This window comes from Sebastes umbrosus, chromosome 5 (genome assembly GCF_015220745.1).
Source record: "Sebastes umbrosus isolate fSebUmb1 chromosome 5, fSebUmb1.pri, whole genome shotgun sequence".
Lineage (NCBI taxonomy): Eukaryota > Metazoa > Chordata > Actinopteri > Perciformes > Sebastidae > Sebastes > Sebastes umbrosus.
In genome coordinates, this window is record NC_051273.1 from 31,371,181 (window position 1) to 31,385,822 (window position 14,642).

Genomic DNA, 14,642 nt, shown 5'->3' on the forward strand with positions numbered 1-14,642 from the left:
TAATACATAAATTAAGCGCTTTTCTTTTTTAAACCTGCAAGCGACACCGAGATTGTGAGTTATCTCGGCAGTCTGGAAGAATTCGGCGATCTTGATATTTCAACCTCATTCCAATTGTCAGTCTCATCCAGTGTTTGCATATAGTGATACCCACAGTCTCTTACTCTTTGGGGAGGTAGGGATTGTAGATACTTCTCTTCAATTATTCCCAGTGTCATCGGAGAAGCCCGCAACACCACTCGAGTGTCTTGTCTGTGCTCTGTGGTCTTTAATCTTAATTATAAAGCTATCATTACAGCATGAACCCTGGGCTGCCAACGGTGGAGCCCTGGGCTCATCTGCTCCGAATCAATCAAACTAAGTTCTGCACTGGAGGACTTTTTCTCTTTTTTCAATCAGGTCATTTTGATTCTCCCTTATCTCATTTTCATAATTATGCTTGTCCCTTCTCTAATGGAGTGAAAATGCTCTGCCTCCCGATGCTTTACACAGTCAAGTCTGAATATTTAAACTGTGTTACGACCTTGAACATCTGACCTTGCTTTAGAACTCGGTGACAATAACTGTTTTTTTTAATTTTTTGAGCTTCAGTTGAATAATCCAAAAGATCAGAATTGGTTCCCTGCAGTGCTTGTTAATAGAGCCTTGTTACCAGTGCAGGATGAGACAAGAACAAAATAACTTCGGCAGTTTATTGTTTATGGGAAGGTGTTAGATATGGAGTTATGTGTCTGTGAAACGCCCTCGTTCACACTCAAATTGTCAGCTTCTGCTGTAAATCAAGGCAGTAAAATTGGATGACAGAGAGAAAGTTGGCAGCGGCCAATGACAAATTCTCCCTATCTCAAACGCAGCTGACATCTTAAAGCTGTGATCAAGTGGAATGATCAAAGGCATTCAGTACTCCACTGAGAGTACAGTATGTGAATGTGTGTGTGTGATAGTGTCAGGAGGTTTATTTAAAGTCAAACTGAAATACAATAGTATATACGTATATCCACGTTTGTTTTTACGTGTGTATTTATTTGATCAAAACTGTAATTACCAGACGTAAGACATGTCAGTTTTATTAATTTTTCAGCAGCGCCCCCTACATTATTGTTCTCCAAGGAGTGTACATTTTGTATACAAACTAACAATGTCAGAAATTTTATAATTTACATTTTGTATCTGTTCAAAATGTACCTTAAAGGGAGATTTGTCAAGTATTTAATACACTCATCAACATGGGAGTGGATAAATATGCTTGCTTTATGCAAATGTATGCATATATTTATTACTGTAACAACACAAAACAATGACAAATATCGTCCAAAAACTGCATTTAGCATAAAAAATATGCTCAAATCATAACATGGCAAACTGCAGCCCAACAGGCAACAACAGCTGTCAATGTGTCAGTGTGCTGACTTGACTATGACTTGCCCCAAACTGCATATGATTATCATAAAGTAGGCATGTCTGTAAAGGGGAGACTCGTGGGTACCTATAGAACCCATTTACATTCACATATCTTGAGGTCAGAGGTCAAGGGACCCCTTTGAAAATGGCAATGCCAGTTTTTCCTCAGCAAAATTTAGCGTAAGTTTAGAGAGTTAATTGCAACAAGCTAGTATGAGGTGGTTGGTACCAATGGATTCCTTAGGTTTTCTAGTTTAACATGCCAGCATCTTCACTGTAGCTTTAAGACTGAGCCCGCTACAACTTAAAAAACACAAATTACCTTAATGCGTTACAGAAATAAGTGGCGTTAAAATGTATTTGGCTTAACGTGTTATCGCTTTAACTTTGACAGCCCTAATATTTATATCGTCTTCGTCTCCGGAAAGCCTGAAACATGGCCAACATTATCTGACATGAAAGAACAATTAAAACGTGCCCAATTGAAACAAATTCAACTTATACTTCTTCTTTCACTCTTCTACTTCTTCTACTACTGTTAACCGACAGATTACAGCCATGCGTATATGTGTAGCCTATACCGCCGAATTCTGATGAAACTACGCGGCCTAGATTATTCTCTTCAAGCCAGTTGATGGAAATACTGTACGCCTAATACGCATTTCTTTTTTGTGACATTTCAAAAGTTTGCTTTAAAGTTGTTTGACAATTGAATGGAAACACGACTAATATTTATAGTACATACAGTATGACATGCTCCAGTAAACGTGCACCGTGGGAGTTGACAGTGTGTCTCCTAGCAACGCTGGCCCTCAAAAATGTCTCTCAGCTGCTGCCAAAGCAAAAATGTCCACCATAAAAGCTTAGATGCTGTTTACAGATATATCCCAAAAAAGGTTTATCTTTTTTTTGGAAACTTGAAAAGTATTCACAATAGGCGAAGAATTGTTACATTTTATATTTCCTTATACAAAAAGTGAGAATTATTTCTGTCCAATTAAAAAAAATATATACAAAAGGAGGTTTATTCTATTCTGAAATAGCTTGTGGTGTTAGACTTAATTATCAACTAACTGGGGGATTTATAGTATATTATGACTCCACGGTCAACATTAAGATGTTTGTTTTACCTCTGTAGTAGACATTATTCTGTATTAGCTGCACCAATTATCCTGTCGTCTTTAGTCGTAATTCGTGGAAGATACAATATCCAAATATAGAGCCATTTTAACAGATCAGTCAGTGAACTTCTGAACCTTCAGTCTGCAGCGGAGAAACTCAAACGAAATCCTACACAAAGACAACCTGTAAGTCACATCATTCATCATTAAAGACGATGAAACTGATCAAAGACTAGATGAAATGAGCTTTTCAGCTTTCAACAAGCGCTGCAGGTACGGTATTTCTTCCCACTGTCCACGCCACCGAGTCATAGCACAAAGGGAAAAGAGCTTGACAAGTGAGCACATGACAGAGAAGATTATGTCGAGTTCATAGGTCACATTTCTTTAATGCGCAAAACCCTCCAAAATACCTTTTTATTGCTGTCTGCGAGGGAGCGAAAGCCTTTTTTTTAATGCGATCGAACGGAGGTCCTCATTGGTTTTAAAATATGCAAAGAAGTACATGCTAACATTAACCACTGCCTACATTATTTATCCTCCTGAAAAAGTGTTTTATCAGCACTAGGCCTGCTTTACTTTACTTTTAAATATTCAAATTAGAGCGGAACTAAAATATCTACCATGAAAGAAAAGGACTGTTTTACATTTGATTTTTAAATTAAGCTCGCACTTTTCATATGTTTGTTTAAAAATGGTTCGGTTTATTGTAAATTCTGTGGAGCTGCATTTTTTAAAGGAATTGCCGGAGGCCTAACTACCCAGAGTAATCAATATTTATTTGTGTCTGAAATACAGTTTTGACTGAAGGAAAGCTCAAACTGATTTCAGTGACAAGATATAATACCTTCAAGGTTCAGTTTTAGCATCATAATATCAAAACAAATAGGGCTGTCAAAGTTAATGCGATAACTTGCGATTTGTAGATTGCTCAGTTATAAAGCTAGAGTGAAGATCCTGGAATCATATGAAACTAGAAAACCAACCATTGTCGCGAAGAATGCTAAATAACGCTGCAAAATTACGCTAAATTTTGGCGAGGAAAAACTGTCATGGCCATTTTCAAAGGGGTCCCTTGACCTCTGACCTCCAGATACGTGAATGAAAATAGGTTCTATGGGTACCCACGAGTCTCCCCTTTACAGACATGCCCACTTCATGATAATCACATGCAGTTTGGGGTCAAGTCAGCACACTGACACACTGACAGCTGTTGTTGCCTGTTGGGCTGCAGTTTGCCATGTTATGATTTGAGCATATTTTTATGCTAAATGCAGTACCTGTGAGGGTTTCTGGACAATATTTGTCATTGTTTTGTGTTGTTAATTGATTTCCAATAATAAATATATACATACATTTATATTAAAAAAGGCATATTTGCCCACTCCCATGTTGATAAGATTATTAAATATTTGACAAATCTCCCTTTAAGATACATTTTGAACAGATAAAAAATATGCAATTAATTTACGATTACATATTTTAATCGATTGACAGCCCTAAAAACAAACAATAACTGCTCAGCCACAAGGATATACTGAAAAACAAGATTCCTATGTGACTCATGGGTTGTGTTTCATGAATTTAGTTCCACTTTAAGCAATTACTTCAAATCCACTTCAAAATGTTCGTGAGACTTGAGAGTGAACTTGAAAAATGCACTAAAAGCACGGTATGATAGTAGTGTTTTTCACAGTAACACCATAAGGTCATAAACTAACAGATTAATCTCTCACCAGTTACTTTGTGTCCATTTCTCAGTCTTTAGTGGTTGATTCTTTCCCTGATGTGGACTTTATTTAGATGGCAGGAGGTTTTAGAGGGAGAGGGAAAAGCTTTTACTGTGGTTTACATTGGCCATGTATCACTGGGCTTACTAAAAACCGAAGAGCTGTTCCTCGCTTTTTAGCACTCAATCTTTCCCCCCCGCTCTTTATTCCCTAACACCCATCACAAATTTGGTCTGGTATGTGACTGCTAATTTATCCTTTCAATGTATGATATCCTGTCATCTCCTCATTTGTCCCTGAGTGTTTCTAATCTGAGATAATCCCAGTCAAATCCTTTGATTGTGTGTTTGGACGCGATCCATCTCTAAAGAAGCAATTTAATGGGCTTCATGGCACTTGGTGTTAAGTCATTTATCTAGTGGATTGGATGTGAATGCTTGTTTTAATAAGTGCTCTTCATGAATAGTAGGAGACGTGCCATTTAATTAGGCAGAGTGTAGACCTATCCCACACCAACAAACTTCTCCAAGGTGTTTTTACTTGGAGCGGAGTGCTTTGTTAGAGAAGGTACGGAACCCTTCACATTTTGCATCTGTAAAGTGAAAACTCTGTGATCATTTCTAAACAGCAACCCTGTAGAAAAGCCTCTTAAATATGCACATGATGGCGTGATATAGTGCTAAAAGACTGACGCTAAAGCTGCATGTCCCAGCATTCTCACCAGCTGATGACTCATGTAGAAGGCATGGAAATAAAGAGACAGCATTGTTCTTGCATTGCAGTGTAGAGCCAGTTAGCCCTAGTATTATAGTACAGCATTATACATATAAATGTGTTAATGTTTTTTTTCTTGCACAGCTCTTTGTTTGAAATTGGACAAGTCACACATGGGTTAGATTTATCCCTTTTTTTGGTATATTTAAACAGCATGTTTTACTTTTAAGGGAAAGCACGTTGAGAATGAAAACTAAACCGACGTGTTTGATAAACCTAAAACACTATCTTAGATAAACAGCTTGACTTGAGTTAGCGGAGTGAAAACTCCCCAAACCGAAGATAGAGCAAGACAGAGCTGCTAACGTTGCTCTATATTTATTACAGCATTTTAGCTCCCACACTGGGGATGTTCCAGGCCTGAGTTGGGATTTTTCAAATGTAGAGTGACCCCACAAAATAGTGTAGTTTAATAATGATAATGGATTTGAAAGTAACGCTAGCGTTATTTGTTGGCGGAATTGGTAACACTCACAGTTTAAATTTGTCTAGATAAACACTTTTTAATCCATTACTTACAATTTGTCTCTGGTGTTTTGGGTAAAAAAAAAGATGCCACACTCTTTATGTACATTTGTATATTTAAACAGCATGTTTCACTTTTAAGGGAAAGCACGTTGAGAATGACAGCTGAACCAACATGTCTGGTAAACCTAACATTATCGTAGATAAAGAGTTTCTGGAGTGCAAACTTCCCCAAACCGAAGAAAGGGTAAGACAGGGCTGCTAATGTTGTTCTACATTTATAACAGCATTTTGGCTCCCACACTGGGGATGATAATATAGTTTCATAATGATTTCAGATTTGAAAAAACAAAAACAAAAATAACACCCTTTAACTCTTTATGAACATCTGGATAATGAATATTTGTTTCAACTATTCTATGCTAATTTATTTTTACTATATATTATATAGTTTTGTCTTTTACATTTAGGATTTTTATATATTTTTTTTACTTTATTTGTTTTTTACTATAAAGCATTATATATATATATATATATATAATAATAATAATAATAATATTATCTAGTCGCGCGCCACTGAGAGAAACCATACTATCTGCTTTTTCCCCTTTTAAATGCTTTTTTTTTTTAAGATATGATTTGTATTTAAATCTAATTTTCTTTTTGCAGCTCATGCAATGTTTTTGGTCAATTCAGGCAATAACCCTACTACAAGATGATTTTTAGAATCCTTAAGAATCTTTAAGCTTAAAATAAATTTTGAATTAATTTATATTGTGAATGATACCGACTAATAAAAAAATTCCATATCACCAAGCCTGAGTTCTAAGACAGGAACAGTTGTAGGGGACCTGAAAACGTTGGCTGCTGAGGCCACAAATAAACGCCACAACCGTTAACATTGGAACTTTCCATTGATATTTGTACTTAGTCAACATGCAGAAAGATGTGTGGGGAAATTCCAAGATGTGTTAGTCATTTCCCAGCAGTGAGCAAATGTGTTGGTTTGTTGCAACACTGAGTGCTGTTTTTAAGAAAGCAATCTCTTCCATTACATCCTCCTCCATTATGTAATCATGACAACCTCATACTCTTTTCCCCCCCAAACAAAACAATGCATGTGGCTGAAAAAGAATCTACCTTTCTGGTGTTTTACAATCATCACTCTCTCACTCACAACATCTGTTTTTAGACAGTCTTGACAGAGCATGTACAGGAGTTCACCGGAAAGCTTTTCTCTTTTTTTTTTTCTTTTTCCATTTGGCTTCCTGTCCTGACGTGCTTCACTGTGCAGCTGCGATTGGCTGCCCAGTTCATAACTTCCTCAAAAACAAAAACACAGAGCGATCAGCTGACAGTGACTGCAGCAGTATATGGTGCAGTTTTGACCCGTTGAGTTTCTCTTAATGGCCATAAAACCCCAGCGAGAGAAAACAGAGGAATGTTAACAGGAAGTGGAAGAAACTCCTGCTATCTGGAAGTACTCAGCAGTGAGTGGAAGGAGTCGTCTCTCAACTAAAACAAAAAGTGAAACATGGGCAGTGAGTACCAACCACTGTCTTCAGCACAGTCATGCAGAAGTTTATTCATCGGTACGTATGTCGTCCTAAAGTGTTACTTTCCCTTTTCTGAAGAACACATCTTACACTTTTGTACATTAATAGTAGAAAACTGATCATTGTTTTTATTTTATTCTGGTAATGTCTACGTTCTCTGTCACCCAGATGTTACCACACTGAGGCCAGGGCATGTACAGCATCTATCGAGCATCTCAGAATCCCTCCTAGGTATTGTGTTGAAAGTTCAACTACAGTAGGACTAAACCCACTCCTACCTCAGAGCACAATTTGAGGGTAGTTTATGATTCTTCCAGCTCTTACTTACAGCAAGACATACTCCTTCTCCTAGGAGGATGTGATGTTGCAGTCTTACACTCTAACACTCAGCTGTAAAGTAGACATTATGATGATGTATTGTAGTTTTCTGAAAGTTGTAGTTTGAAATTTTATAAAGTGGTACAATTAGAAATGGCGAAAGCATGTTTTTTAATTACATATAGACATTATGTGTATGATTAAATAGTATTGGTAGCTAACTTAATTAGGTTGTATATGCAAAGATTATGCCAAAATCTATCTTAAATAGCTTAATTAAAATATTTACCTGCAAGTAAGGCTGTCAGTCAATTAAAATATTTAATTGCAATTAATCACATGATTCTCCATAGTTAATAGTGATTAATCATACATTATTCACACATTTGTTATCTGTTCAAAATGTAACTTAAAGGGGGTTTTGTCAAGTATTTAATACTCTCATCAACATGATAGTGGCCAAATATGCTGCTTTATGCAAATGTATGTAAATCAATTAACGACACAAAACAGTGACAGATATTGTCCAGAAACCCTCACAGGTACTGCATTTAGCATAAAAAATATGCTCAAATCATAACATGGCAAACTGTAGCCCAACAGGCAACAACAGCTGTCAGTGTGTCAGTGTGCTGACTTGACTATGACTTGCCCCAAACTGCATGTGATTATCATAAAGTGGGCATGTCTGTAAAGGGGAGACTCGTGGGTACCCATAGAACCCATTTTCATTCACATATCTTGAGGTCAGAGGTCAAGGGACCCCTTTGAAAATGCTCATGCCAGCTTTTCCTCACCAAAATTTAGCATAAGTTTGGAGCGTTATTTAACCTTCTTTGCGACAAGCTAGTATGACATGGTCATACCAAGCCCACAACAATTGTGTAAGCACAAGTTGCGTTAATGCGTTAAAGACATTTTTGGCGTTAAAACAAGATTGCATTAGCTCGTTATTATTGCGTTAACTTTGACAGCCCTATCTGTAAGCTATTTATATATGAGGTCATAATAATTAAGTTAGCAGATATAAGCCAGTTGTGTGAAAAAAATAAATGTACATACAATTAAGAGTAGTAGTTAGCTTGACTGGCATTGTTTTACAATCCTTATAATAATGCAATAAATGCAGCAATAATCCCCCCTCTCACTGACTTTTCTGGTTAAAGGGGCACTCCACTGAGTTTGCACTTCACGTTCAGTTTACTTGTCACGGAGAGTTCTCCTCAGCCTGTGAAAACAGTTAGCCTATATATTATCTTCTGTGGCTCTGGAGGGAGCTTTCAGAGGTCTGAAAAATAACCATGATGATGTCATCAGGGCAACCTCGGCTTGGACTACAAATTCATAACAGAAAGTCTGCGTTACCAACTGGAGCTGTGAAGTTTACCAGGCAGGGAGGGTCTACAGTAATTTAAGATGGGTTTTGAGTTGCATATTGGAAAATTTAATGATTGCCAAGTGTCCCTTTAACTTATGAACGCTTGCAGTTGGGGGAAATATTATTTATTTCTGTACTCCGCCACCAAGTCTTGGGAAATACACTGTAACATTATGAACATATCTCTCAGACAATATAGGCCCATCATTGATCATTTTAGACAGATGATTAGCCCACAATTTGCATGAATGCAGCTTTATTTGATTCACTACCGCTGAAACTATGGTCATTGCAGACCTAAATAATCACCTTTGCAAAGCTGCATTTCCCCTTTTTTCATTTGAAGTTTTTGCAGAGATTGAGTGCTCTTTTTTTGCATCCCGCAACAGTATAACAGCATCTTTTATTAAACATTTTGGCCAATTTGGACGGGTCCCCTACTCTGAGATGCTTGATAAATACAGGCCTAGTATGAAATTTATATTCATACATCGATTATAAATGTACTGTAGGTTTTTCAAGTGAATCCACCTTTGAGATTATTATCCCTTACTTGTTTTTCCCATATTACTTTCACATCAGCTAAGATATCAAAAGATACTCAATGGATAAGTTTACTCTTTAATCTCATTTGGTGACTTGGATCTAATTATAGTTCAAATAAATGGACAGAAAAATGAAAGTTGGATTCTCATTGGTTAGTAAAACAGTAATAAGTGCTTCCATCTAGAGGTGCTCTAGGCCTGCGCTTGGAAGTCATGCTGGCCGTGGTGTTAACTTACCAGTCCCCCCAACCCCCACTCCACCCCACCCCACCCCCCATGGTAGCCAGATGGCTGTCACACAGGCGGTTCCTTGCCCGGACCATGCTGATTTCCCATCATTCTTTCGTTAATGAGGTCGTTAGCAATGCAACGGACAATTAAATGATCTCAATCTGGCACTTTCCCCGTTTGTTTACTGTATAGTGTACTGTACAACGTTTGAAAGCTCATCAAATAACCCCGCTCTGTTTGACTTGCTTCTGATGAGATCACGGCTTCTATCATTTTCTTTTCTTATGATTCACGTCTGTGACACTGTGCAGCCGGGGAATTAAAACATCACTGACAGACGCCCACCACTAAAGCCATTTTCAGACAGTCAAGTAGTATAAACAGAGCTCTCGACAGAGTTTGAGTTGGTGCGTTCTCCCTCTGTGATAGCGGGAGATCAGCGTCTCCAACTGACAAACTTTGTATTATCATCACCCTGTACGGAAACAACACAGCCTGGAGCTGCTGCTGCTGCAGCACAAAGGAAGTTTTGTTAGCTGTTAAAACGTGCGTCGAGGGTGACTTAAGCCAGTTAGTCGAGCACTCACCTCCATGTGAAACGCTGCCGAACACTGACACCGCTGACAGTTAATTATAGGTGTCACAGATCACGCAGACATCTCAGCTCGGCTACGATTGACGCGCCGCGTGTTTACATCTCTGTTGCAGCGTTGTTTTCTAGTTATTTTCCCAGCAGCAGTGCATCCGTTATTTAGCTCCAGAAGTGCCTCGGGGCTCGCCATAATGATCGTAAAAGCAGTACAGATTCGGGGGAATGAAATTTTAAAAAGGACTTGTGGGGATAATTGGTGGAGCTGCCATCACAGTAACTTTGGAAAATATTCTCGGTCAGGCTGTTGAAACACGAAGACTTGCCTGTTAGCTCGACTGTCACACTCTATATGTATGTCTCTGCATGGCTCCATTATTTTCTGCAAACTCTTCCACACATACAAAGTTATTTTGACAATGAGTGAAAAGCAACTAAACTTGATATATTGTTAGACAGGCAGACGCAAAGGAGGCAAACATATGAATTTTGACACACAGTAGTATTTGGAAAGTGCCTCACTGGAGTGATTTTCATTAGTCGGTCAGGTGGCTGGTGTCAGTAACAGGGAGGTAAAGATAGTTGCACCCAGACACCACACATTTATCCGGTGTTTGAAGTGGAAAAAAAGAAGTTCCAATACTCTCTTATTTGCATGTTGGCTTGCGTATCGGCCGGTATCGGCAATCTCTATCGACACATTACTATTTATTCATTATTTCTTTACGCATGTTATGCATGTCATGTCATGTGATATGGAAATGGTCACAACCTATTCATATGTCATAACATACAAGTGTTCAGGTATCATTGTTGATCAGAACTTGTCTTTCAAATCACACATTGAAATCCTGGTTTCCAGACTGAAAATTAAATTGGGATTCTTTTTTAGAAACAAATCCTCTTTCTCCATCCAGGCAAGGAAACATTTGATTTCGGCAACTTTTTTACCTTTATTGGATTGGATGGTGATCTGCTCTATATGAATGCACTTAACTAGTGTCTAGAGAAGCTGTACTAGAACTGCATACCATTTACATTTTATTACTGGCTGTGGAAATCTCGCACACCACTGTACCTTGTATGCAGCTGCTAAATGGCTCTGTATCTCTGGATGTCCGCAGACTTTCGCATTGGTTGGCTCTTATATATAGATCACTCCTTGGCCTGCGCTCGCAAAATACTCAGATACAGATGTTGGTTAGAACGGAACGAGGAAAAAAAGCTTTTAAATACGCCTGCTCCTTCATCCTGGAATGATGGACAGAAGGACCTGAAATTGTCAAAGCTGATTACTACTGTGTGGGGGAATTTAAGTCCATGCGGCACTCTAGGTCAATGTGATTGTTTTTGAATTTTTCACTGAATCATTTTGAGATTTTGTGTGTTAATAGCCTTTTTTGTGTTGCATACAAACTGAATGTCATGCTCGTTCAAACATTTAATTCTTCTGGAAATGTTTGCCTTAAAAGAGCAGATTCAGAAAACTTTTAAATAGTGTTTCATTAATTATATTTGTTCACAAATAAAAAAAGTTATGACTAAAAGTTCACTAATTATTTTACAAAAAGGACATGCACATTGTACAACATGATATGATATGATATGATATGATATGATATGATATGATATGGAGAGGGCAGAAAAGAGTGCGGGCAGCTTGAGAGAAGTGCCGGTGTGCAAGAAAAAGTCACTTTAGGCCAAGGAGTAAACTGAAGAAGTGCTGGTACTGCGGCCAAACAACAACTTTGAGCATTGCATTTCTCTAAAAAGGCCAGATTCTTGACTTTTAACCAAAATGGGTGTTGTTGGGATTAAAAGTTTATGCTGTTTTTTTTCTATTTCACAGCTTGTCTCAGAGACATTAATGCGAGGTGAGATATATGCCTGGTCAGTAATAAAATCTGCTTACACAGAATCTGATGGGCTACATTAAAAACCCAACCTTTGATTAAAAGATTTTCCATCCGAAGATAGATTTCCACCTGAAGCAATCCCGTTCAGAGAGGCCCAAAAGAGACAGCAGCTTCTGAGGCAGCAGTTTATCCCCCATTCAGGCGAGCGCACACATGACAGCTAGCCCTCACTGCTGTCTCCCAGTGTTTTTATGGGATGAAACCAACAAATCTGGCTTCTAGCTATACTGTCCAATATTTAGCATCAAAGCTCTTAACGGATATATTGGCAATGTTTTCTGTTAAATCAGAGATGCTGGTTGCCGTGGCTAACACCAGCCCTGGGCTAGGGCATCATGTCTGGCAGCTAGCGCATGATGTATTCCTCTGCTCACCTTTTATGTCCAGTCCTAATTGAACCGGGACGGATCGTTTTACTGTAACATATTAGGCGTTGTTTCAGCTGTGAGTTCAAAGCAGCTGTTGTAAGTTTTTGAAGGCAGCACACAACGTGTTGTTGTTAACAATTAGCAACTCCTGATCTTCTTTTCACCCTGTTGCCAAACACTATTTTACGTCAGACCAGGCTTCAACACATTTTGGAAATCCTGTTTAGATTTCATGAGCTAATGTTGAGAAATGATGAAATATCCCCTATTGAAAAATTGGTGAAATATCTGTGTACGTGTTTTCCTGTCTTTGTGCTTTAGACTGTTAAAAGTGAAAGAGGTTTACTTAAGATATTCCTTTATTAGTCCCACAGTGGGGAAATTTGCGACCTTTAATTAACTTATTATTTAAAGGTGCAGTATGTAGGATTTGGCAATGTCTAGTGGTGTGGTTGCAGATTGCAACCACCTGAGTACCCCGCTGCTTACTCTTCCCTTTCCAAGACTGCGGTAACGTGAGCCACCGAGTGTAAAACCGTGGTAACGCCGTTCGCCTCGTTCAGAGGCCATCCTTACCATGATAACACTACTTTAGGAGCCACGGAAGTCAGACGGTGGCTGGCGGTACCACGGTTTTGCACTCTGCAGCTCATGTTACCGCAGTTTCACAAGCGTGTCGGAGAAATAAGGTGGCCTTCAAGTAACGTAAAAACGCGAAAATGTTCTCTCCAGAGCCAGTGTTTGGTTTGTCTGTTCTGGGCTACTGTAGAAACATGGTGGAGCAACATGGCAGACTCTGTGAAGAGGACCCGCTCTCTATGTAGATATAAATGTCTCATTCTAAGCTAACGAAAACACAATTCTTAGTTTCAGGTGATTATACACTAATGAAAACATAGTTATGAATATTATATTCCATTTCTGCTAATAAATCCTCCAAAATGTTACACACTGTTCCTTTTAAAAAGCTATTTTTACTGCATTTATACTGTACATTTCACGAAATATTCTAATTTAATTCTTATTTATACCATTCTGGCATTTATTTTGAACACACTTAATAAATCCCACTTCTCAGCATTTTGTATTTACTTACAACTTGACTTGTTTGCACTGTGGTTATATGTTATATATTGCACGTCTTAATGCAAATATTTACACATTTCTCATATTTCTTATATTCTCATTTCTTTTTCTAAAATGTAATTACTTACTTATTTTTCTTTACATAAACTGTATGGGGTTGATATTGTAGCATTATGTACATATTGTAGTATTATGTACATAATTTATACAGTTACATACTCCTTTATTTCTATTTCTTCTATTTTTTTATGTTATGATATTTATTTATATAAGAACAACTGTAACGCCCCAGTAAAGTATTTCTGATTCTGATTCTGATTATTTTGGGAAGTGTTTTTTTTTCTGAAGAAATGTATGTTATCTCTGCAGAATAAAAGTAAAAAAAAGAAGAATTTTGTTATGAAGTAACACCATTTTACACGTAAATCAAATATTGGTACAATTAGCAAAAGAGAAGACAAAGCAAATAATTAACAAGATTCTAGCAGTTGAAAATTAATTTAGTTTGCCATTGTCACTCTCACCTCTGCACCGCCTTGTGTTCATTGTCTTGTCAGGAATGTCAAGCTGCTACAACTACCTTTAAAACCCAGATTCACTTTGCCACACTCCCACTGGAAGCAAAATAAAGATCTAATGCTTTAGGGAGCTGAACAGTCTGTGTTTTATTTCGTTATAGGAAATAAGTTCTAGTATAATTGGGAATATTTGCAAAACTCTGGAGAAAACACAATGATTTAAAACCGTGATAAATTCAGTGTCAATTAACACTTCTCCTGACCAGCAGTGGGTCTTGGATCAGCCTTTGATGCGATGTGAAAGCAGTGCTAAACCATTCATAACCTCCATCTCTTCCTCCTCTTCTTCTTCAACAGAGACGTCAGAGTGCTTTATATGCAGGGATGTTGAACTTCAAGCCAGTGACCCACTGAGGAATTTCTGTGACTGCAAGAATTTACTTGCCCATCACGTGTGCCTGTCCACGTGGATCCAGAAGGTAAGAAAGACTTTCCGTGGAGGGACCCTTGATATTTCAGTCTGGCTGCTCTTCCTCATCAGCCATTTGTCAGAGTGTGAAGGGGGAAAATGTCTCTGTTGGACTTCTAACAGTGAATAAATGTGTTTGCCATGTTAGCATTCCTTATTGAGACAAAACATTGCCGT

The 14,642-nt window shown here is 38.0% G+C and overlaps 1 protein-coding gene across 2 annotated transcripts in view; it reads left to right on the forward strand.

Moving 5' to 3' along the window:
- Window positions 1-6,676: 6,676 nt before the first annotated feature.
- The window catches only part of LOC119488771, a 92,403-nt gene continuing 84,437 nt past the window's right edge, over window positions 6,677-14,642 (forward strand). Inside the window, exons 1-2 of one of the 2 annotated variants that reach the window (XM_037770664.1) lie at window positions 6,677-7,083; window positions 14,354-14,475. In XM_037770664.1, coding sequence (XP_037626592.1) covers window positions 7,026-7,083; window positions 14,354-14,475 — 180 coding nt within the window. In that variant the 5' untranslated portion in view covers window positions 6,677-7,025. The remainder of the gene's footprint in view (window positions 7,084-14,353; window positions 14,476-14,642) is intronic. The other variant, XM_037770663.1, reaches the window with a different exon arrangement.